Below are 27,385 nucleotides of genomic sequence, written 5' to 3' on the forward strand. Positions count from 1 at the left end.
TGCCAAATATCATTCCATTCTCCAAACCCACATGTTCCCTTCTGCACATTCACAGTTCCATTGGGGTCAAAAATGAATGTTTCAGCAAAATAATGAAAAACATCCAGGTTATAGAATTTAGAGTTTCTGTCTGATGTAGCCACACTTTTTGAAACATTTTTCTGCAAATATTTCATGATCATATTTGAGATTGTGTAAAAATTTGAAACCTTTTCCACTAGTGTAATAAAAAGGAGAAAATTTCGATATAGATGAACAGTACAGGTCATTGTACTTGAGCTCTAACCTTTTAGCTTTTAACATCAGTAACATAAGCTGGTATCTTTATCTGCAGTGTTACTGTAGTTTCTATTGATATAAACTTAACAGGTATATTTAGAAATGTGACTTTATATTACTATTCTGCACAGAATCCAGTGGATTGTCTTGCACCTATATTCCACTGGGGTTTTTGTGTTATCCTTTGGTGTGATTTTGTTCTATCTTCAGCACAGTTTTTCAGAAGTAGAACAATTTTTCCTGCACAGTATGTCCTGATTGGGCCATTTATCCTCTGATTTCTGTGCATCTACCATGATAAAAGAGGCTACGTAGTTACATGGTTTCTATTTTCTGTTTTAATAGTAATTGTCAAAGTAGTTAAACCTAATCATGGACAACACTAATTATATATTTGAGGGTCTGATTTAGTTGTAATAAATGTGTTAATTGTCATAATTACATTTATGTATTTTTTCAGTGTTGTGTAATTTAATACTATTTTTGTAGATTTTGTACCCTTGTTTAGGAGAGACATAAAAACAGAAAACATGGGAAAGGAGAGGATTATTACTATTATTATTATTATTATTATTATTTGCTCTAGTCACTCAACTACCGGTTCAGCCAGTTTAGGGTGTTTTATTTTGAAAATTGACTTTATCTTGTAATATATCATGTCAGTTTGATATTTAAATAAGCAAAGAGGAAACACTCCTTCATTGGATAATTACTGCAATGATTAGTATGTTTCAGCTGCAACACATTCTTCAACCCAAACTGATGCAGTGAGTAGCTTCTCATTTCTTAAACAACCATCAGTTGATAGAGAACATAAAGGTTGGACTGTGTTTCAATGGGAAAATGAAGTAATTTCCCATCATGCCTAGTGCCTATAGTACAAGCCTGTTTGAGCAGTGTTATGAGCTGGGGTTGATTCAGTTGGTCAGGTTTAGGTTCAATAACGTTATGGGTCAGTGATTTCCTGAATATACTCAATAACCAGGTTGGATCATCAATGGATTTTTTTTCGTCCCTACAGACACACATAGATATATTCCATATTTCTAGATAGAAATAATAGGATTCATCTGGATTAAATTGTCAAAGAGTGGTTCAGGGAACATGAGACATCATTACCTCCGCCAAGGAGGTTATGTTTTTGCCAGGGTTTGTTTGTTTGTTTGTCTGTCTGTCTGTCTGTTCGTTTGTCTGTCCGTTAGTGTGCAACATAACTCAAAAAGTTATGGACAGATTTTGATGAAATTTTCAGGGTTTGTTGGAAATGGGACAAGGAAGAAATGATTAAATTTTGGTGGTGATCGGGGGTGGGGGGGCCCACGGGGGGGCCCATTTCCAACAAACCCTGAAAATTTCATCAAAATCTGTCCATAACTTTTTGAGTTATGTTGCACACTAACGGACAGACAAACAAACAAACAGACAGACAGACAGACAAACAAACCCTGGCAAAAACATAACCTCCTTGGCGTGGGGGGGCCCACGGGGGGGGGCCACTGATCAGCCTTGGCGGAGGTCTGCGCTCTCCGAGTGCTTCTAGTTTTCACACATGGATTGGCCTCAACAGAGTCTAGATCTGAACCCCATTGAGAATTTTTGGGATGTGATGAAGAAGACTTTTCAAGGCAAGGCAAGTTTATTTGTATAGCACATTTCAGCAACAAGGCAATTCAAGGTGCTTCACACAGGACTTTGAAATGCAACAAAAGGGAAAAAGAAACACACTTAAAACATTATAAAAGAAACATGCAAAAGGTGACTAAAAACAGCAAGTAAGAAAACAAAACATAAAATCCAAAAATATAAAAACACACACATATTAAAGTAAGAGTTGTAGTGCAGAGTTTTGAAAGAGAATATAAAATTTAAAAAGTCAAAAGTCTTTTAGTCAAAGGCAACGGTGAACAGGTGAGTCTTTAACCTTGACTTAAAAGAACTCAGACTCTCAGCAGACCTGATATTTTCTGGTAGTTTGTTCCAGATATACGGAGCATAGAAACTGAACGCTGATTCTCCATGTTTAGTTCTACACACTGGTCCCCCTCTGCCCTCCAATGATAATACATCAAAATAAAATCTGGGAAAAAAATTAATACCACTAAGGATAAAAATAAATGTTGTGACATTGCATAAGTGTTGTTTAGCATAAACTATGCCACAGCAAATGCATTCTGTAACATAATCAAAGTTAAATTATTGTGGGTATTGCTTGTTTTGCTGGGCAGTGTAAATATGTACAGGGCAGAGCAGGGGTCACCAGCCCTGGTCCTCAAGAGCTACTATCCTGCATGTTTTAAATGTTTCCCTCCAAAGTTATAATAGTTTTGGATTTTTCATTATAGTTTAGTTTTGTTTAGTTTTGACTTTTTTCCCTCTAATTCAGTTAGTTTTAATTAATTTTTAGAGCAGGTTTGCTAGTTTTTATTAGTTTTTGTTATTTTCTAAATGCTTAGTTTTAGTTTAGTTTTAGTTTTTTTTTTATATCTTTTATTTTTTTTGCTGTTGTATTCAAATAAATCCCATACAGGACTGCTGCTTTCTCCCAACTTTTGTCTCTGTGTTTCCAGGTAGAGTGGGAACGAGAAGACGACTGTAAACCACAAGTGTCGAGAAGTGACGGACCTTTAAATATCATACGGTGCCGCTAGCTAAAATTGCTTAAGGGAAATAAATTATTTTCGTATCAATCTGACATTGACAAATCGGAAAACTAAGGGAATTTTATCCATAATTTTTATCTGTTTTAATTAGTTTTGTAAGCACACAATACAGTTTCAGTTAGTTTTTTTTTTTCTTTTTCTTTTTATTCTAGTTTTTATTTATTTCAGTTAATGAAAATGTTTTTACAATTCTAGTTTTCGTCATTTCATTTAGTTTTCATTAATGATAATAACCTTGTTTCCCTCTTCCAACACACCTGACGGTCATTATCAGGCTTCTGCAGAGCTTGATGATAGGCTTATCATTTGAATCAGGTGTGTTGGAAGAGGGGTACGTCTAAAACATGGAGGATAGTAGCTCTTGAGGTCCATTGTTGGCCACCCCTGGTGTAAAGAGAATGTCACAGTCAGTTAAAATGACTATTTAGTAGGTGGATAGGAGAAGGAATAAAGAACTCAGAGTAGTGGCTTGTTTTGCTAAGGGGCACATTACAGCAGCAGCCTGAGGGCATTACAGTGAATGCATTTAAGAGAACATGGTCAGATTGGCTGATAATTTCCCTTTTACCTTCTGAACCACCTGTTTCCCCCAAAGGGAGTGCAGTCTCTTTGCTCAAGTCCAATTATCTTTGAGCATTGTGTAGAGAGGCCACGGCCATAACATGGTTCAAACATCATCTGTGGAATCCAAAGGTTATGAATCCCCTGCACACTTATTTCACATATTGCTTTTTTTAATTTCCTTCTAATTAAAAAAAAAAAAATCACTGAATAAACCACAGTTATGTAATGTAACATACTGAAAAACACAGCAAGAGCCCTGGTAAAGGGTAGGATTTGGAGTTTAGAGGTTCATGCAATTCTGTCTGACCTATTCATAATTTCTTAAAATTGTATGTGACAAAGTCGTGACGTCGACTCCCTTCTTTAAACTGCCCTATTTTCAGTCATGGGTCAAACTGTGCTTAGCCTTGCATATAATCAGGCCACAGGGAGCAGAATGCCACCTTCTGCAATCCAGGAAAAGAAGAAAAAAGGAGGACAAATCTACATAGGGTGTTTTTAGTAATAGATTAACTTAAAAAAAGGTTGTAGAAAGGACATAACAGCACTGGGATTTAATATAATCCTCACAAGGAAAATATTCACAACCTTGTTTGAGACTGACTTCAGGATCTCAGCTGGATATCTCTAAGCCTACCTTTTTATTAGATAGATTCCTGGATTTCCGCTAAAGTAGCTCTTCTTCTTCCTCCACATGGGCACACAAATACAAGGGCAAACGAAGCACAATTGTGTGCTCAGCAAACACTCGACTGTTCGTACATCAAATGGAGCTCAAGTTCTTTGTTGCTTGAGTCTTCTTTACCCATATTTACAGCACAAACTGTATCTGCCTGCTGCAAACACACTGGAATACAAACTGTCATGTGCAGCACAGTTATCAACTTACACACTCCAGTACTCGGCATACAGTCACAGCACAGCCAGCACAGCATGTCGAGTGACCCAGAAAAAAAAAAAAAAAGAGAAAATGTATTCAATAAACACCTTTAAAGGTAAAGTGAGGAAATGAGAGACAGGAAGGAGGGAGGAAGAAATGAAAAGGTTCTTTGTCTTGTAAATGGCACGCTACTGAGAATCTTTACTACCAAAGCACTAATTTACAGACATAAACGTCTCCGTAAGTATTTTGAAGTCATACTTTTATTTGGTCTTTTTTTTTTTTTTGTGCTTTGTGTCTCGTACTAAGAGTATCGCTATGCATGACGATGAGATGCTATCTGCAGCTGTCGAAAAATGTATAATTCTGCCTGTTTTCATGCAGCTCGCTTAATCAAATTGGCTTAATTGAGGGCTCCTTCATCATCTCGGCACTGTTTCATCTAATCAGTCCAGTCACATTCTATCTTAAACTCAGGTTTGGAGATTATCATCATACTTGAGGCGAAAGGGGGTGGGGTGGGGTGGTGGGGTAGGGTAGGGTAGGATGGCGGGGGGGGGGGGGGGGGGGCTGTGGAGAAATGTCTGGGGATGGGGAGGGATAAAAAGCGTCAGTGTTTAATTAAAACTGATTGTGGTTAATGTTCTCCGTCCATGCTGTAATGGTTCCCACAGTGGCCCTCACACCACCTCCTGATCAAGCGGAGGCTAATTGGCTGTTAGAAGTCACTTTCCTTTCACTCACGCTCTCTTACTGCTGCTCTTTTTCTCTTTGTCTCATTCTCTGTCTCTCAGCGGAGTACATTTGGACATTCACAGGAAGTACGGTGTCATTTTGTGCCCCCGAATGGCTGCGAGCTTCTAATACACCATGAGGCCAATTTACAATATCCAGCTGCAGCTCGTGTGAGACTTCATTTGTATGCATTGCATCTATTAGGTTATTTCATTCAGTGGTTGCAAAAAAAAAAAAAAAAAAAAAAGACTGTGTTTGTTAGGAGTGTAAGAAAATATCGGTTCTGCAATATGTTGCGATATTTCATGTCACAATACTGTATCGATATTTAAAAGTGCTGTATCGATATTTTTAGGTATTTATTCAAATGCGGATATTGTGGAGGTTCACTTTTGTTTTTTGCTTTTCTCTCTAGTTTATATTTTATTTATCATTATTTAACATTCTTTTATTAAATATTACTTCCTTTGTTGGGATTGCACAAAAATAGTGTTATGATGTTAGTTATGAACGAATAGAATATGAACATTTGAACAGGATCTTAAACTGTAATGTCTGTAAAACAGAATTTCAGTTTGAACACAGGAACATTTTGTGATATAGCATTAGATCCTGTTGTGATCAAATAAAGATGTGTTTAGTATTTGTGCATATTTCTGGTGTAATTCAATTCTTCAAGGAAATAATTATTTAAAAAAAAGAAATAAACAAAAAATGGCCTTTTTAACAGTATCATGATATATTGTGATATATCGTATTGTGATCCTAGTATTGTGATTTGTATGGTATCGTCAGATTCTTGCCAATACACACCCCTAGTGTTTGTTGGGTTATTCAAAATAAAAAACTCCAGTTATATATATATATGTGTAGAGAGTTGTAGCTGCCGACTCTTCCTGCCCTGTCAGATCTAGTCCCATCAGTCGCTGCCCTGAAGTTTGCAGGGCGACTAGGGGGATGGTGAAACAATGTGGCAACAGTGTGGCAGATGCACAATGAGCAACATGGTGTTATGACTCTGAGTGTGCATGTCAGGACTCGACTTTGTGCACATTTGGTATATGACAGCTAAGATCACTGAGTGGCATATGAGGACTGTGCTAAACATCAAAAACAGAGCCTATTATGTATATTTGGCAACCAACGAAAGCATCCCCCCCCCAATTGGCGTAAACTATTTATCCTCGCATTGTTCCCGCACTTATCATTTTACCGGTCAGCAATTTCCTTTCAACAAAAATCCACAGAAATCGCATTGGACTTTAGATGTGTGGATATTCATTATCACAGCTGGATAATCAGATCACAGGCCTGATGGCGAAGGTCTAACCGACAGTCCAACTGTTACGCAGCAGGCGGTCACAGCTGAGCAGCAGAAATGTGCTACGAAAAAACAAATTCTACAGAAATCAACAAAGACAACAGCTCTTACCCTAGTGACTCTACTATAACTTGTTACTATAAGGAGAAGTGAGACAAAGGCAGCTCTGTGGTGTTCTTCATGCTTTTTTTTTTTCCCCCTTCTTCTTCAAGCTCCATAGGAAACATCATAATACATCAATCTTTTTCAAAATCTCTTCTTTGTCTTGTGATACTTGACAGACTTAGAAGCAGTACAACTCTTATTTAATCTCACTCTCTTTTATTTTACTTTACAAAACAGTGTTGGGTTGCTTAATTTAACACAGTCATCAATCATGAAAGTCCTCAATGGTCCTCATGGGCCGATGTTTCTGGAAACTAAAACGTTTAATTAACGTCCTTTAAAAGTTGCTGTTTTTTTTTTTTATTCTGAATTTCAAACATGGTTAGTTTTCTGTAAAAATTTCTACAAAACCAAGAGACTAGTGGTGAATTGTACCTTTTTACCCTGCCCCCTGAAGGAGGGGAGGCAAGGGGTATGGTTTTTGGTTCGGTTTGATTGTTATCACTCTGGCAGCAAAACTGTTCCCTCAATTTATACCGAATTTCGTTTATAGATTGCCAGTGACCAAGAATAGATTTCATTACATTTTGAGAAAAGTAAGTCAAAATTTCAATTTTTTATGAATTTTTTTATATTTTTTTTCCCCCCATTTTTCTTATAAAGGGCAAAATTTCACACGTCTGTAGCAGCAAAACTATTGGTTGAATTCATACCAAATTTGGATTATAGACTGCCAGTGGCCTAGAATAGATGTCATTCCATTTTGGGAAGAGTAGGTCAAGGTTAAAATTTTTTATGAATTTTTAAAAACTTTTATTCCCCCCTTTACTTATAATGGGTAAAATTTCAAATGTCTGTAGCAGTAAAACTATTGGTTGAATTCATACCAAACTGATTTTATAGATTGCCAGTGATCCAGAATGGATCTCATTATGTTTTGGGAAAAGTAGGTCAAAGTTAAATTTTGTTTAACTTTTTAAAATCTTCCCATTTACTTATAATGCGTGAAATGTGTTCGAGGGGCGGGGTTTGTTGTGCCTTGTTTTTTACCTCCGCCAAGAAGGTTATGTTTTTGCCAGCGTTGGTTTGTCTGTGTGTCTGTCTGTCTGTGTGCAAGATAATTTAAAAAGTTATGGACAGATTTGGATGAAAATTTCAGGAAATGTTGATACTGGCACAAGGAACAAATGATTAAATTTTGGTGGTTTGCTGATCTGCCTTGGTGGAGGTCTGCGCTCTCTGAGTGCTTTTCTAGTTTTATTAGTTGGCACATGGGCAACCTCACATAGAAGGTTCAATTTGTAAGATGGGTGGTGGTGACATGCACCTCAAGTTAATTCCCCCTCATTTCCACCTGTCTATGCAATGCAAACCCTGTGATGAATCGTTGACACATCCAGGTTGTACCCCGCCTTCACCTGATGGTAGCTGGGATGGGCTCCAACACCTCCAGGACCCCCCCCCCCCCCACATACACACACACACACACACACACACACACACACACACACACACACACACACACTAGATCAAGTAGTCCAGAAACAATCAGATTGGAAGACTACCACCATCTGAATACCCCTTGTCACTAAAAATGTGAAAGGCTGCTGTTAGAGGTCGTACTATATTTGTCTTTTTTTTGGGGTTTTTTTGTACCACAACTTTGGATGCCACCTGAAATAAGAAATAAAAAGCTGTTCTGAGCTCCTGTAGTAACATGATATAATGCTGAGATGATAAGACACAACTATTTTTTGCGGTGACTTGCAAAAACAGTTTTCTCGACATTTAACCATTGCAAATTGATGGATTGCCATATGCTTTGCATTTTTGCAGAGAAAATCAGGTATTTTCCAATATTTAATTGACTGATCATGTAGATAAGCATAAAATCTCAGAGTAAATCCAAAGCTTATTTTATCAAAACAGAGAAAATTGAAGAATATGTAAATATCTTTAAATTTTATACTTAAATTTTTATACTTTTAAGAACATTTATTTCTACCCGTCTTTCTTTTGCACTGGTGTGTTGCATATTGCTGCTGTCAACTGTTAAATTTCTCCATGGTGGTATCAGTAAAGTCTTATCTTATCTTATCTTATCTTAAAACATGATTATTTTAGCCAAATATATCATTAATTTTATGTAGAAACAAGCATCTACATCCATATTTGTCAAACTGCATGGATTTTATTGTTGAATCAATGTTTCAGAAGATGACAGTGTTTCCATGTTGCATCTGAAACAGAATGAATGGAATGGTTTTTGCACTGGCGTGATAAGATATGATGATCTGAAACAGACATCTGATGATGCTGAAAAGCTGAGAGAATGCATTTGACCTGAATTATTCCACTGTATTGATAGGATTAGTGGTTCTGAAATTATTATACATTTTAGATTAGATCAGGGGTGTCAAACTCGTTTTAGTTCAGGGGCCACATTAAGCCAAATTTCATCTGAAGTGGGCCGAACCAGTGAAATAATAACATAATAATATATAAATAATGTCAACTCCAAATTTTCTTCTGTTTTAGAGTGAAAAAAGTAAAATTATGCGATGAAAATGTTTACATCTACCAACAACTATCGTTTAAAACAATGTGAATAACATAAACAAACTGAAGTTTCTGAAGAAAAGAAGTGCAAATTTAACAATATTAGGTCTCAATTTATTATTTACATATGTAAATTACGACTTACAGATCACAGTAAATGAACAAATCCACAAAACATTTAATAACAGGCAGAATATTGGTAAACTTGCACTTCAGACATTTCAAAATGTTTATATTTGTTCAGGTTATTTGTGGGTTTTTTTTGTGAAATTATGGTTTGTTTTAGTTTAAATACAGTAAAATGACATGAAAATGTTTACGCTTACCAAGACAAAAATTTGGAGTTGTGAGTATTTATGGGTTATGATTAGGGATGTCTGATATTGGCTTTTTGGCTAAAAACCGATATGCCGATATTGTCCAATGCTTAATTTCCGATTCCGATATCTACCGATACCGCTGTCGATATATATGGGATATTAAACTAATTTTAGGTAACATCACATATCTCCTGTCATGGAATTAACACATCATGCCTAATTTTATTGTGATGCCCCATTGGATGCATTCTCAAATGCAACAAGGCTTTCAAAATGTAAACACTGTCTGTGCAAAGAATACATACTTCAACTTTAGTTGTGAAAAAAATGCCATATTTGTTTATTTTCTCTCCCTCCCTCCATGAGTCTATTACAGTGTGGCAACTCTACTGTACAATTTTGAAAACTGCACATTTCTTTCAGCTACAAACAATGCTTTGTTTACGTGTTGGTAAATGCCGGCGAAATCAAAGCATTATTTTATCGGTTTTAATGATAGCCAAAAATCCGATAATGATATTCACTGATTTTACATTTTTATGCCGATATCGGACATCCCTAGTTATGATGGTATTTTACTATTTTGACCCACTTGAGATTAAATTGGTCGGTATGTGGAACCTGAACTAAAATGATTCATATCTTCAGTGTAATTTTTTGCATTTCACAAATTCATGCCAGGGGCCAGACTGGACCCTTTGGCGCGCCGGATTTGGCCCCCGGGCCGCATGTTTGACACCTCTGGATTAGATGCTTTTGGGTCTTTGAGGGTTAAAGACAACATCATTTTGATCACATGTGCAATTTCAGCCTGTTGAATTTGTTGAAGTACGTATTTCTGTAGACTTTGTAACAGACAAGAAAGGCATTTTTTATGTCACAAAGGTCGAAGCAGTGACCAAAGAACCGTAGCTGTCTTTATTCTTCAAGTCATATGAGGGCGCATCTTTCTATTACTTGCCTTTCAGATGACCTGAAATGGCAGCTTTAAAGCAAGTCCATGCGAAACAAAATTGTTCACTGTCTTTGAGATGTGAAACAACAGCAGGCGCAAGTAGAGAAAGGAAAAAGAAGGTGGGATCCACTCACCCAACTCTAAGACCCCACTGTGCCAGCATCTATCCCACATAATTACACTGGGCCACAAATAGAAAGGCAGTTTTTTGTTGGTTTTTTTTCTCTCCTTCTCGGCCCTCTCTTTTTCTCCTCCCTCAGCTGCTCGGCGGCAGTTTGCAGGGATACACAGAGCACCGGGGGCAGGGTGGGGGTATTTAGATGTGAGAAAAGGCAATTTGTCAGAAACCTAAGGGAGCACTGGAGTGATGACAGGAGAATTACAGTAGAAGGACTAAAGGGTTGAACAGCTAATTCTGTAATAGCAGAAGAAAAATGAGGAAGGAAGGCTCTGTATGTGCACTTATGCACATTGGAATCCATTATCTTCTCAGATGAGCAAGTAGAAAATAATTGAAAAATCGATGTTTAAATTCAGAGGCTTGGACGCACCACGCTTACATACTCACATCCAAATAGATACGAAGTGACGTTGAGTCTTGTGTAACCAAGCTCAGTGAGTCATGAGAGGGAGGAATGCGTTGTTGTGATGACTGGAGGAGGAGGAGGAGGAGGAGGCTTGCATGTGGAAAGACTGGCAGAGACAGTCAGATCCTCCAGCAAAGTCATCTGGATGAGAAGAAAAAGAGGCCGGACATTTGGTTTCAGGCCCTCCCTCAACTGCCAGCGGTTGTCTGGACCGTGGACCACAAGTGAAGTGTAAATAAATCTGAGCTGTGACGCAGACATGAGTGTGGACAGAAAGAACATATGTGCACATAACCACATATGCATACAAACACGCAGAAATGAGTGGGAAATGACACAGTGTGTGAAAAAAAAAGGAGGTTACAAGGTGCTGCGGGCTGAAATAAAGCATCCATCCACATATAAATACAAGTAACTACTGACATCTAATAGTGCAATCCATCCATTATATAATTTACATTTGAATATACTCTTTAAACCTAATGAGTGCCGCATAGGGATGTAACGATTACCGGTATAGCGATAAACCGCGGTAGAATTGCCGACGGTTAGTATTACCATTTAAATCAGGGGTGACAAACATGCGGCCTGCGGGCCAAATCCAGCCCACCAAAGGGTCCAATCCAGCCCGCGGGATGAACTTGGTTAGTGTAAAAATTACACTGAAGATATAATCAACCAAGAGTGTTGGACTAGCTTTAGTTCAGGTTCCACATACAGACTATTGGGATCTCAAGTAAAATAATAACATAATAACCTATAAATGATGACTCCAAATTTTCTTCTTGGTTTAATGTGGAAAAAATATCATGTTGTACCTATGAATAATGACAACTTCAAAATTTTCTTCCTGTTATAGTGCAAAAACTAACATTAAATTATGAAAATATTTACATGAACAAATTATCCTTTAACAATAAAATGAGAATAACCTGAAATGTCTCAAGAAAATTGAGTGCAATTTTAACAATATTTGGCTTGTTACTAAATATTATGTGCCTTTATAGAACTGATCCATATTGCACGTGTATAAGTTGAGGCATAATATTGTTAAAACTGCACCTAATTTTCTTAAGAAATTTCATTTTTTTCAGATAATTCACATCTTTTTTGTTTGGATAGTTTGCAAATGTAAATGTTTTCATAATTTAATGTTTTTGATTTTTTTGGTTTTGTTTCTTTTGCATGAAAACGAAGAGAAAAAATAGGAGTTGTTATTATTTATGAGTTATTATGCTGTTATTTTTTTGGTCCGGTCCACTTGAGGTTAAATTGGGCTGAATGTGGCCCCTGAACTACAATGAGTTTGACACCCCTGATTTAAATTCTAATTATCATGATAACCGTGTTTGAGTCCCGCAAATTTCCTGAGAAAACGCCCATGTAAAGATCGGCTTTTATGTCAAATATTTGAGTATAGTTTTAATTTATTACAATTTTAATTGTATATACCTAATATTTAGAACCAGTATTCACTTTTAAAGTCTTTGAAAAAGTTCGTTAAGCATCTGTGTGTTATTTATGCAATAAATTATATACATTTTTCAAATTGGATTTTATCTTTTTTGTGTGTTTTTTGTCCCTTTGTGTTGATATAGTTGGTGAAAAATGAATAGGCAGATGATATAGATGAAGTTGTGCTGAAAAAAAAGATACCAAACATGGGTATAGTAACCATTTCTTTATATAGTATATAAAGGCAAAGTACTGAAAAACGGACAAAATAGGCTCAGACCACTAATATTAATAATATTTGAATGTTTCTGCCAACAGAAAGTACATTGTGCCAATTATTTATTTATTTTTAAATAGAACTTGGTTAAATTATGTCAGTGTGTGTATAAGTACTTTTTGAACATTTTGAGCACAATTTCAACAATACCTTGATAATAATGATAACCCTGATAATTTTGGTCACAATAACCATGATATGAAATTTTCATATCGTTCCATCCATAGTGCTACATTCATTCTGTTGCTCTGGATAGTTTCACCGTGCAGGAATGTTGTCTTTTTGGCACATTTTTGGACAGCGAAGGTCGAATAAGCCACTGGGACAAATTCACTCAACACTATCAAAAGTCGGACAGCTTAAAGGAGCTGTCTCCACGTGTAGACAGGCTCCATTTATTTGCTAGTAATCACTGTTGAGAGCTGTTTTGAGGTCGTCTGATATAAATGAAAGTTTTCAGGGCTTTTCAGATTTATTTCCCATTTGGCTTCAAAAGTAATTAAAACAGCTCCATTATTTATTAGATTTTGATAAAGAAAACTCGTAATCAGCAACCTATTTGTAGTGTATACATAATACAATCACACATAGTTTTGCACAAAGTGTGAAATTATACGTTTTTTTTGTGGGTCTGTGCGGCTGCCTGTTGTGAGACTGTGTTTAAACCCCCTCAACCCGGCAGCTATTTGTTTTCAGAGAGCGTAGGCAGCTCAGTTTGTATGTATTTGTGTTTACGTGCGATGCCTCTCTAGTACATGCAAGCTGAGCACACACACACACTCCTTCAGCTCACTGTCGTACATGCCTGGATTCGGGCTGTGCCTCTGTAGCAGCATTATCATCCAAAGAGGCAAACAGCCAGCCCCTGATTTAATAAGCTGCCTAGGGAGTCACAGAGAGGTGGGAAAGCACTATCAGCTGATAACTGTCCTCCCTGCATGCCCAGCTTTTTCTCTGATAGTCCTGCCAAGAGAAGACTCAGCCTCTCCTCGTTTTTTTTTTTTTTCTCTAGTGTGTATGTGTGTGTGTGTGTGTCTGTGTGTTGGTGATCTCCTGCCGGCTGCTACCCACGTGTCTGTAGGCTGTGTCCGTCCTGTGCTGCATCTCGCTGGGTGTCAGACAGACAGCAGCGGAGAGCCCACACATGGCAAAGGCAAACCCGAGCCCAGTACTGAGAAGCATATGCTCAGAGCTTCAGTCTTTCAACCCCTCTCCACCCACCTACCACACACACACACACACACACTCAAAAATTCCGCGTCACGGCTGCCATCCTGCCAAGCCGCAGAAAAGCTACGGGCGAGACTACTGACACATTCCCCATCTATCATTCTTTCTCCTCTGTACTTCACACAGGCCATATAGCATCAGTGGTATCATCCCACCAGAGCAAATACAAAGGATGAAAATCCCCAATAATGGCAAAGCCAACAAGAAAAAGCCGCCATGTGCACAGGTTTACTGCTGATTTTACAAGTCGGAAATTAAAAGGCGCACATATGGTCTTTTGATATGACACACGTGTAGAACTGCTGTCCCATGACACATTTAATATGAAAAAAATACATTTAAAAAGCCCATCTTAGAGATTAAAGATTCTTCTGTGATCTGATGAAACCCAAGTAATAAGATAAGATAAGAAGATTTAACAACAACCAAAGTGTCACTGATCTATCAAAATCACCCCTTGTATGGTTGTTAATCTTTAACCCTTAGGGCAGGGGTGTCAAACTCATTTTCTTTCAGGGGCCACATTCAGCCCAATTTAATCTCCAGCAGGCCGGAACAGTGAAATAATAGCATAGTAACTTATAAATAATGACAACTCCATTTTTTTAGTGCAAAAAATAACATTAAATGATGAAACTATTTCTATCCAAAACAAAAAAGATGTGAATAATTGGAAAAAAAAGAAATTTCTGAAGAAAAACAAATACAATTTGATCAATATTATGCCTCAACTTATGATTTATACATGCATGTGCATTACAGATCAGATCTACCAAGGCACAAAACAGGCAGAATATTGTTAAAATTGCACTTATTTTTCTTTAGACATTTCAGGTTGTTCAAATTTGTTCAGGTTATTGACATTTTATTATTAAAGGATATCAAAATTTAATGTTCTTTGTAATAAATCAAAGAGAAAAAATTGGTGTTGCCATTATTTATAGGCATAATGTCATATTTTTTTCTCACATTAAACCAAGATGAACATTTGGAGTCATTATTTCTAGGTGATTACGCTCTTATTTTTGAGTTTGATGCCCTTGACTTTTGATAGGACACACGTGTAGAACTGCTGTCCCATGACACATTTAACATGAAAAAAAAAAAAACATTTAAAAAGCACGTTTTAGAGATTAAAGATTCTTCTGTAATCTGATGAAACCCAAGCAATAAGATAAAATAAGATTATTTAACATTATTTCACTGCCAAAGTGTCACTGATTGATCAAAATCACCCCTTGAATAGTCATTTGTCTTTAACTCTTAGGGGTCTGAGCCTATTTTGGCCATTTTTGAGTACTTTTGATTTTGCCTTTATACGCTGTAAAAAGCAATGTTTATTATGCCCATGCTTGGTATCTTTTTTTCAGCACAACTTCATCTACACTACAAACAAAAAGTTAAGGATATTTTTTAACCCTTTCATGCATGAATTATGAGAACCTTTGTCAATATTTTTTCTTGAGTGATTTTATTCCTCTTTAAGCATGTGAAAAAAAAATGCAATTGAGATTTTTTTAATGAACCTATTTTTCATGGAGTTACAAAAATGTCCACTCAGATTGACACCATACGTTTAATTTTGAAGTAAAGAAACATATATTTAAAACACATCATCAGAAAGTGATATACTGTGTGAAAACTATGCAATAAAAACTGAAACATGTTAGTGTAGATAAGGTTTATCAAGAACAGAAAGTTATAGTAATGGTATGGAATGCAGTGTATTATGGGATGGTGCAGAAGTGTCCACTGTGTTGGCTGATATGGAACTAAAACAACAAAACCCATGAATATACAACAGAACAGCTGTTAGAATAACTGTCCACTGTAGTGACCGCTATGCATGAAGGGGTTAATTTTTGGGCTTTTTTTTTTTTTTTTTTTTTCAGTTGGGATTCTTGCACAGCACTTTTTACATTTTGGGTGTGAATTGAAACACATTTTTTTGTAATGACCAAACAGTTTTATTTACAAATGGCAAAAATGACAAAAAAATGTAAATGTCCTTAACTTTTTGTTTGTAGTATATCTCATCTGCCTATTATTTTTTCACTTTAAGCTACTATATCAACACAAAAGGCTAAAGAACACACAAAAAATATAAAATCTGATTTGAAAAATGTATATAAATTATTGCATAAATAACACAAAGATGCTTAACGAACCTTTTCAAAGACTTTAAATGTGAATGTTGGTTCCAAATATTAGGTATAGAAAATCAAAATTGTAATAAATTAAAACTATACTCAAATATTTGACATAGAAGCAGATCTTAACATAGGCGTTTTCTCCGCTTTTCTCACCCTAACCCTTCACCCATTGGTAACCTCACCTCAGCCTCCACCTCCACAACTCTGTTCAGGATTAAGCAGGAAAATGAATGAAAGAATGAATGAATGTCTCGAAGAAAACTTGCATCGTTTTGTCTGCCGTGCATCATGAGGAGTTGTATTAGTTATCTTGAAGATGCTAGTCAACGTATGATTGGCTAGCACAGTTCTTATTACTTGAACAAACACAAAAGCTACATTTTCTGTAACAACACCCAAAAACAGTTAATTATGTAAATATATTAGGGAATCCATCCTAATACATACATAGATAGAGGGATGCAGGCATGATTAAAAAAAATGTAGAGGTGTCATTAAAATCAGTCTCAGCCCATAGACCAGGGGTGTCAAACTCATTTTAGTTCAGGGGCCACAACTGGATCTCCAGTGGGCCGGACCAGTAAAATAATAACAGTGAAAAAAGTAAAATTCTATTACAATCAGGTTTACATCTACAACGTTTCCTTAAAAATCTGAATAACATGAACAACTTGAATTGTCTTAAGAAAAACGAGTGCAATTTTAATAACATTATGCCTCGGTTTATCAGTTTATCATTTACAATCACACAAAGCATTTAGTAACAGGCAGAATATTGGTCAAATTGCACTTACTTTTCTTAAGACATTTCAGTTTGTTCATATTTGTTCATCTTATTCACGTTTTTTGTGAAAGTATTGTTTGGTAAAGTAAACATTTTCATGTAATTTTACTTTTTTACACCAAAAAAACACAGAGAGAATTTGGGGTTGTCATCATTTATAGGTTATTGTGATAATATTTTACTGGTTCTGACCCACTTGAAATGAAATCTAATTGAACTCTAGATGTCTGTATGTGGAACCTGAATGAAAATTATTTTTGAGACCATTGATTGTTAATATCTTCAGAGTAATTCTTGTTTTTCACAAATTCATCCCAAGGGCCGGGTTGGACCCTTTTGCGGGCCGGATATGGCCCCCGGGCCGCATGTTTGACACCTGTGCCATAGACTAAAACCAGCACTGTTTAGAAAATGTGGGGCATTTTTATATAAGGCTTAATTTACAAAGAAAATGTAAAATAAGTGTATTATATTAACAAATAAACAATTACAGGTGTTTTCATAAATACTACAGGGTGTCCCATAAGTCTCCATACATAGGAAAAATAAACGTTTCTTGACATAAACCATTTTTATTTATATAATATGCTCTATATGACTGCCATTTTGTCGGGAACACATTTCAATGCGTGTCCTCCACTGCTGAAGAACTATAAAGAAGAAATTTAAAGAAATACATGTTAGAACCATATATGTATGGAATGTATTATGTCTCCTATGTATGGAGACTTACGGGAAACCCTGTATAAATACACCATATAAACAGAAGTTTTAAACACAGAGTTTCTCCACTGGAAGTATCCCATAGCTGATGATTTTCTACATTTATAATGCTTTCTGTCTCCAATATGTTGAGTTTCAAAGTGTTTTATCCAAGATTTACATATTTAAATGTTTTGTTTTGCAGACAGCGGTTTTCACACACTCACCCATTTGCGGTGCCACTGTGACTATGCCGCCCCTGCTATGAATAAATTCCTAGATTTTCACTGTGACACTAGTATTTCTGGCTTCACCTTTACCTTTGTGTAATCTCACCATCTGTCTGTGCACATTCTGCCTCCAACACTCAGAGAAAAGAGCTCCTTTTATGGTCAGGCTTTTCTATTTCTAAGACGCTGTTGTTATTGTAGGTCAGTGATTGCCTTTTTTTTTTGTCCTGTGGTGTGGTATTTTTCACCTAATTGCAGCAGCATCACAGTGTATGTGTGCCATAAACAGGCTCTCGCATGATAAGCCTACTTTGGGGTGGCGATGGTGACCTGCAGCTGACACTGATGATTGATCCCGGTGCTGGGATAAGTGCCTGCGCACCGCTGAGTGTACCGTTCCACTGAAATGCAGCCAGGCGGAAAATTAGAAATCTCTTCATCCTTGGTCCATTTGAAATCCGATATCTTCCATCTTTCGCTCACAGAGGCACCTTTCCTCAGCCAATAAATCAGTAATTAAATGATGTGTCTGGGTGCGTGTATATACATAAGGGGCAGGTGCATGTCCTTGGGGAATCAGTGTGGGCAGTGGGGGTGATGAGGGTATTAAATCCTCATCCCATCCCCCTTGAAGTCGAATCCACATGCATAAAAATCTATTGTCTGCATGAAAACAGAAACACTGGAGCACAAACTTACACTTTATTGTCCTAGATACAAGCACACTGTATGCAAACCCACACATACACAAACACATTTAAGTGTGTGTTGGGTGTCAGCTGAAGGTGTAATGGTGCCTCCGGTAGCAAATAAATCAAAGTCAGGCCTCCTCTGAGTGCTGCACCTGACCTCTTGGAAGCCATCACTGCTGTTCCGCTATAGCCACAGTGGGACAAATTCGTCCCACATGTTAACGTTATCTGCTGTTTCCTAACCTCCCACATCTATCTCTGTGTGTTATTTAGGTACGTCGGCCCAGGGCAGCCCCCTCCTGGCTTCCCTCCCTGTCCCGGGGCGGCCACTGCAGCCTCAGCTCGACATTAAACATCTCCTGCCCTTCAGACTCAATGGATCCTCCCCCCTCAGTCTCTTCCCCAACTTTAACACGGTGAGTCACTACGGGCCTTTAGGTAATCAGGGACACTTAGGTTGAACTATGACTTTAATCAACAAGGAATTTCAGCAACAATAATCACCTTCGGAGAGCTATAAGTAGACCGTTGATGATGAGAATAAGTCTTTTAAAGGGGTTATATGTGGTATGTTCTCTTTCCAATGTAAAAAATGACCTAAAGTTGTTATTAAATTGTTGAGAGGAGCTCTGAAGCTCTGACGAAGATACCAGTATATTGGATTGTGGAGATATAAACTGAATTTATTTAAACCAGTGGTCTAGTGAACAGGTGTCAAACATGTGGCCCAGGGGCCAAATCCGGCCCGCCAAAAGGTTCAATCCGGTCCCTAGGATGAATTTGTGAAATGCAGAAATTACACTGAAGATATTAACAATCAAGGATGTTAAAATCATTTTAGGGCATTTCAGTCTAAAGTGGATCAGACCAGTAAAATACTATTGTAATAAACTATAAATAATGAAAACTGTCAATTTGTCTCTATGTTTTGTGTAAAAAAAAAAAAGTAATATTACACAAAAATGTTGAAATTTACAGACTAGTCTTTTACAAAAAATATGAATATCTGAAATGTCTTAAGAGAAGTATGTAGAATTTTAATAATATTCTCGCTGTTATTTAATGTTTTGTGTATTTGTAAATCCACTGTGATCTCTAAGTTGTTATTCACATGTATAAATGATAAACTAAGGCATAATACTGTTAACATTGCACTTATTTTACTAAACAGTTTCAGGTTGTTCATATTGGTCATGTTATGTTCAAGTACAATTCGTAGATAACAAGAAAACAAATGGTCTAATAATTTTTTCCACCACCGTATGTCTGAAAGGCGTCGCAGTCATTTTCTGACCAGACTGTCACTTTGTTTTAGTGTAAAAAAAGTAAAATTACACAAAAATGTTCACATTTACAAACTAGTCTTTTACAAAAAAAAAAAACGTGAATATCTGAAATATCTTAAGAGAAGTATGTGGAATTTTAATAATATTCTCCGTGTTATTTAATGTTCTTTGTGTTTGTAGATCCACTCTGATCTCTAAGTTGTTATTCACATGTTTAAATGATAAACTAAGGTGTTATATTGTTAACATTGCACTTATTTTGCTAAAGAATTTTCAGGTTGTTCATATTTGCTCGTTATGTTCAATTACAATTTGTTGATGCAAACATTTACTATTTTCACTCAAAAGTTCTTATCCTATTATTTATATTATTTTACTGGTCTGGCCCACTTCATATCATATTAGGCTGTATGTGTCCCCTGAACTAAAATGAGTTTGACACCCTTAGTCTAGCGGATTTATGTGACCACTAGAGGGAGTAGTGAGAAACACAACGCCTCAGGGTCTCAAGCAGCAGAAAGTGACAAAATGGGATGAGAACACCTTTTTTTTTTTCACTTAAGTTTTTATTGAAATTTTATAAACACATAGTCACCAAAAACCTTGCTTGGGTACACTCACACTATTCAGTCCTTCCACCATTCCAGGTTCTGTAATCAGCCCATTTATTCCATTTTTTGTCCAATCGTGCTTCTTGTAGTCGCAGTTTGTGAGTTATTTTTTCCATTGTACATATTCCATCAATAATTGTGATCCATTTTGTTGGTGGTTCCTTGTAATAGCTTTTTTGCAAGCTACTAAAAGTATCTTCACCAAGTATAGGTTGTTTCCCACTACACTTCCATCAAACAAGTGAGAACAACTTTTAGAGTCAAAGAAAGTAAACGAAGTGATAAAATCTGAAAGCACTGTTGAACACAGCTCTAAATTAAAAGAATGGAGTTGGATGCTGAAATGAACAAACTGTGACAGTTCTGACCTTGTCTGGATGATTCCAAACAGATCTTTAGTGCAGCTACTGACAACACAAGGCTAATGAGGTTCATTTTGTCTTCTGTTAATGTAATTATACTTTTCTTTTTTCTTTTGTTCAGACAAGGTATAGTTTTTAGATGTTAACTGCTTGACAGTTTTGACTGTGACTCCAGTGCCTTCCTTACTTTACAAAGGCTGTTGTTAAAACTATACCTTGTCTGAACAACAGAAAAATAGAAAAGTATAATTGATAACACAAACTGTACAGAAAACAGAGGCTGTTTTCTGTCTAAAAATAGAGCTGAGCTAACAGAGCTGGAATGTAAACTATCAGCTGATCCAGCACATGAAGATTACAAGACATACGGTCATTTTGACTGACTGTTAAAATAAGCAACTATTGCTACGTTTCCACTACGTGGTACTGGCTCGACTCGACTCGACTCGGCCTTTTTGTGTTTCCATTACATAAACAAGTGTTCAGAGAACGCAAACCTCTGCCAAGCACGCCGAACGGTGTGCATGTGTGGATCGAATATTTCTTTTTAAATTAAACAGTTTCAAGGCTGTTCCGTACAGCAGAAAAAGTTGAAGCTTGGTACCAGTCATATGTATGTCAAATTATATTAAATTCCAATCAGTATTTGTTGAGTTATAATGAAAAATGTGTTGTAAATGGGATTTTCAATGTTAAATTGAAATGTCCACAGAATCCACATTCCACAGTGGATGTGGACAATTTTGTGCCAGATACAAGATATTGTTATAAGCTACAGGTGTATCAAATTGGAGGCTAATTGGAGTCATTTTGAATTTTTTATGAATTTTCAAAAATTGCTCTGTGATGAGAGGTAGGAAAATTTTAGATTTTGTGACCTTGCTGTGACCTTGAACTTTGGCCTACTTGGCCCAAAATTTAATGGGTTGGTCCCAGGGCCTAGGCCTATCTGTGGGTACAATTTGGTAAAGATGGTTGGTAGTTTTCTAAATAAATAATAGTTGCTAACAAACAAACAAACAACCACACAAAGTAAAGTGATCACAATACCTCCTGGCGGAGGTAAAGAACCTGGAATCTGGTACCCAGTATTATTTTTTCCGTACTTGCTCGGCCGAGGTTCCAAAATGGGTGAAGAGACACTATAATGTGATGTGTATACCTGCAGACCTCTAATTGGTCAGAGAGTTGTCTTTGTTTATTCTTTATTGAGGATCCCCATTAGCCGACGCACAAACGCCAGGCTAGTCTTCCTGGGGTCCTCTTAAAAAAAATAATAATGAAGTTCAGGATGGAAAAATCACAATGCACAGAACCAGTTACAATACATACACAGGTCTCTGCGTTATTGTGTCATCATTGTGCAACCCGCTATTTAAAAAAAAAAAAAAAAAAAAAAAAGATTTTTAAGTTCACAGTAAATGTACCAGTAAGCCAGTGGTTCCCAACCTTTTTTGGCTTGTGACCCCATTTTAACATCACAAATTTGTGGTGACCCCAGACATTCAAAACAGAGAAATTTTTTTGCTAAAATTAATTTGTTTTTGGTCATGTAATAGTTTGTTATACTATGTTGCAAATAAACAAAAATTTTAGACCACATTTAAGCTATATAATGTGTTATGAAAAGTGTGTGGTGTTTTAATTATAATGACATATATGTTGAATTATTAAAACCAATTTTTTATAAGTTTTTGTTTTTGTTTTTTTTTAATCAATTAGAAATTTAGACTTTCAGGCGACCCCATTTGAATTCCAGGCGACCCCACATGGAGTCCCAACCCCAAGGTTGAAAAACACTGCAGTAAGCTAATCGATGATGACCGCCCGCAAAATGACGCCATGGTCGGTCAAGGATGTTCAGACATGAACAAGAGCAAGGGTGGCCAATGAAAAGATTCAGCATGAGCTTGACAGGGCAACACGCATACAGAGGGTTAACAGCAACTCTCTGAGCAGATGTCACAGAAGTTACATGCAGCATTGCTATGACGACCAGATAAAGTTGGTACTATGGTGTAATGGAAACGGTCTCAAGGAATAGTCCCTGGTACCTGAGTCGAGTCGAGTTGAGCCGGTACCACATAGTGGAAATGCAGCTTATGAGTTTTAGTTTGAAGAGGAAAACTTGATGTTACTATAATACAGATGTGTGTAAACAGTGAGCTCACTGCATATACAGTGTTGATCCACTGGTGGTTTGTTCTGGTACATGAATTCCTCCTTTTTATTAGGATGAAACGATTACCGGTATAATGATAAACCACGGTAAAACTGCAGACGGTTAGTATTACCGTTTAAATTCTAATTATCATGATAACCGTGTTTGATTACTTTTAGGGGAAAAAACGCGCATGTAAAGATCTGCTTTTATGTCAAATATTTGTGTATAGTTTTAGTTTATTACAATTTGAATTTTATATACCTAATATTTAGAACCAATATTCACTTTTAAAGTCTTTGAAAAGGTTCGTTAAGCATCTTTGTATTATTTATGCAATAAATTATATACATTTTTTAAATCGGACTTTATTTTTTGTGTGTTTTTTGTCCTTTTATGTTGATATAGTAGGTTAAAGTGAAAAAATAATAGATGATATAGATGAAGTTGTGCTGAAAAAAAGATACCAAACATGGGTATAGTGAACATTAATTTATATAGTATATAAAGGCAAAATCAAAAGGACTGAAAAACAGACAAAACAGGCTCAGACCACTAAGGGTTAATATTTGAATGTTTCTGCAACAGAAAGTACATTGTACCAATTATTTTATTTTATTTTGTTTTGTTTTGTTTTATTTTATTTTTTTTATTAAATACAACTTGGTTACATTATTTCAGTGTGTGTATAAGTACTTTTCGAACATTTTGAGCACAATTTCAATAATACCGCGATAATAATGATAACCGTGATAATTTTGGTCATAATAATCGTGATGTGAAATTTTCATATCGTTACATCCCTACTTTTTATATTTTGTCCCATCTTATTCTGACTAAAATGTGAAGCAGTGGGAGTGAAAGCCAGTCCAACTAACATTATTTTATTATTTTTGAGCTGTTAGAAACTTTTTTAGGCAAGGTCAAAGTGGTGTCCTATGTTTCACTTTGTGCTTGTTTTGACAGGATTTATAACTTTGAGCAGTTCAGTGAAAGATAGACCCCCCACCCCCAAAAAAATCTGTCCTTAACACTCACGAACCTGTTATTCAGTGTTTTTCTCACCTCCCTGCCAGCCTCGGTACCTGTCCTATAAACCCCTGTCCCTGTGTCGAGGGCTTATTTTAGGCTGGGTTTCTTATCTCTATTCAAGCGGTGTTATGTGTTTTGAGCTGGGAGTATTGCTGTTGTCACCTCAGTATCAGCGCTTCTACAGAGGAACCCTTATTTGTTTCGGATGTCAGCAGCAAACTGTATGGTTTTCAAGAACGTTGGCTCTGAGGCTTACCTCACCTCAATGCCTGGAATTAAAAGCTTGTATCTTTGATCCTTTACCGCTATACCTATTGTCGTTTTGTGTGTGTGCAGCCACTTTTGCTTTCTTTGATCCTTGGTTGGCGGTGTATGTGTGTGTGCATGTGTTCACTGTGAAACCCAACTCCAGGTCTATGGTCTGTAAATGTAATATAAGATGAGGCTTTTGCTCCGGCGTACACCTTTTCAGCGAGAGATAGGGAGGCAGGGCCGTGCAGACATCTGGCTGGCTGATTCTTACGCCGGTGGACAAGTGTGAGGGGGTGGATGAGACATAAACGTGTGCTGTATATGTCTATGCATACGTAAGGGGTCTCTAACTCGCTTTAGAAAATGTTCGGTTATTTTTCCAACCGCCCACTGTTCAGGGTCACAGATTCACCTGTATCTTCCTACAAAGGATGTAACATACTTAGCAGCATAAGCAGCATTAAAACAGTCAGTGTCCCACTTCTCTCATGTATTCTTATTAGCGGCGGTGGCAAGAGGGCACATTTCCAGTCAGTGTTTTGTCTGCGTCTTGGTCATGAGTCAGTGGAAAAACTGTGTCTGTTTTCAAGCTTATGTTCTGTTAATAATAACTGGTGGAGACCCAAATAGAATTCACAGCCTGAACAATTATACTTTTGGAAATACTCTATATTAAGGTTCATTTAGTTGCCATTAAATGCTGCATATTGACTCTTTATTAGTCATTATATAGCCTCATGTTAGTTTTCTCTCAGTAATAGCATCATTACTACTTAATAATACTAAGAAAGGAAGTTGTACATAAATTACAATGAATTTACAATAAGGAATATATTGAATCCGTGTATCATTCATTCATTCGTTTTTCAATTTAAAAACAAAAACAAAAAAAAAAAACACTTGTGTTTTTGTTTTTCATTTTCAAAACCAGAATGAAAAACTGATAATGGTTTGTTTTTCCATTTCCCGATTTTGTGCTCAAATGAAAAATGGAAAAAACGGATAACGACTGTTTCATCTGATTATGCTATTTTCAATATAGTTAAGTTGTCTGACCCGGAAGTAGTCGTTACTAGGGAAAAAATAAACAAACGGAATCATGGCCGGACTGGAGGAATATTTTGCTATAATTAAGCAGCTGTTTGATACATACGGAAGCGTATTGCATTCACACAAAAAATTAATTCGGCTCGGTTTTTCAAAACAGCCGAATTTAATTTTTTTCAGAAAACAGTATCTTGTTAATTCGGAAAATTCTGTTTGTTTATTTTTTCCCCTAGTAACAACTACTTCAGGGTCAGACAACTTAACTATATTGAAATAGCAAAATCAGATGGAAAGGTCGTTATCCGTTTTTTCCATTTTTCATTTGAGCACAAAATTGGGAAATGGAAAAACAAACCGTTATCCATTTTTCATTGTGGTTTTGAAAATGAAAAATTAGATTTTTGATTTTAAATTGAAAAATGAATGAACGAATGATACACAGATTATATTGCGAGTTAGACAGACTTCATTTACAATTATTTGGACTTTTGGAAATACTTTATTTTAAGGTTAATTTAGTTGCTCTTTATTAGTCATTATATAGCCCCATTTTAGTTTTCTCTCAATAGTCGCTTTTCCATTGAGCCTCAAATTGCGCAAATATAACTTTCGCATAAAAATTGACCTAATGGAAAAACGACAATTTCGCCAAAAGTCTAATTTTTTGAATAAAAGTTTTTGCGCTGGCAAGAGGTGTTTTTTTTGGGCGTAGTGCAAATGGTATATCACGCAAAACTGCGATGGAAAGACCTTTTTTCGCAATTACAGTCAGGTGAATTAAAAAAAACGGAGGTTGACGGACATTACAACAAGCGAAGAAGAAGAAGAAACATGTTGCGGTATGTTTGGACACACCAGGAAACCCAATCGTTTTTTAATTTAATACGAGATAGAGGGGTAATATAAGATAATAATGAATATATCTGTAAATCAACACCATATTTACGTTCGTTGCCATGTTTATGGAATGACTTCTCGTGTCATCTCACGATAATAAATAAACAAATCCTCACATTTGTGATTTAATGGAAAAACCAACATTATGCACTTCTGTTTTTTCGACATTTAGTAAATATCGGTAAAGTTTTGCACAGATGTCCAATGGAAAAGCGACTAATAACAGCATAATTGCTACTTATTAATACTAAGAAAGGAAGTTGTTGGACATAAATTACAATGAATTTACAATAAGGCGTATATTGTGAGTTAGACTTGATTTACAGTTATTTGGACTTGTACTTGTACTTTTCTTATATAACAACTGATCATATAGTTGAAGTCTTGCCCCTCCCAAAGCACTGCCTAAGCTAAAAAAAAAAAAAAAAGATAAATAATTTTTGATCCTGTTTAAATTGATATGATATTTACAATATAATTTGATGCATAATGAAAGCCATATTTTGTGATAAAGATAGTAATGTAGCATCCAGTTTTGTGTGAAACAGCTCAGTGGTCTGCATCAGTTTCTTCTGCATCACATTATACGCATCACAAACATCAAAACGACCATTATCTCTGGATATTTCACCCCATTCTTTACAAGCAAGGTGATCACTACAAAGTCTGGTCATGATGAAGCGGCAGAGGCATCTTCAGTTATTCTGAACAGATCACAAGAAAGTGATGACTCTTGGGTGTCTAGTCCTATTTCTGTCGAATATTTCACCCATTTTACAATAAACTGAAACTATATTGACTTGTAAACTTGTTATTTCAGTAAACATCATATGTGTAAATGATGGCATACATTTCTTATTTCAGAAAAAATAACAGAGGAGACTGGTCAATTTTTGGATCCTTTACATCTGTGATATTTGTCACATTAAAAGATCAATTTACAAGTCAAGGAGTTTGCACCAAGTTGTAAAACTGTCGAAATATCAGATTGTGAAAGAGTTTAGAGTTGCTGAAAATGTCTCTGCAGCTTCAACATGCATTAATAGTTTTTCACCTCGTTTTCAAAGAATGAGGTAAAATTTGCCAAGGCAGTGACTGTTTTGGCATTAGTGTACCATGTGAAATAAGACATGTAGTCTATTGAGGTGTTTTTTCTACAAACCATAATTTTCTTGGCTTTTAAAATTATGTTTTAAATGGCTAAACATGTGTGTCTACCCATTGACCGCCATTCATATCTTTTCCTAAG

General features: G+C 36.3%; 1 protein-coding gene across 3 annotated transcripts in view; it reads left to right on the forward strand.

Moving 5' to 3' along the window:
• Positions 1-27,385, forward strand: part of znf385c (zinc finger protein 385C) — a 373,618-nt gene that overhangs the window by 298,120 nt on the left and 48,113 nt on the right. For all 3 annotated transcript variants that reach the window (XM_030141260.1, XM_030141261.1, XM_030141262.1), the window contains one exon: positions 18,762-18,904. In XM_030141260.1, coding sequence (XP_029997120.1) covers positions 18,762-18,904 — 143 coding nt within the window. The remainder of the gene's footprint in view (positions 1-18,761; positions 18,905-27,385) is intronic.

This window comes from Sphaeramia orbicularis, chromosome 8, assembly GCF_902148855.1.
Source record: "Sphaeramia orbicularis chromosome 8, fSphaOr1.1, whole genome shotgun sequence".
Classification (NCBI taxonomy): Eukaryota; Metazoa; Chordata; class Actinopteri; order Kurtiformes; family Apogonidae; genus Sphaeramia; species Sphaeramia orbicularis.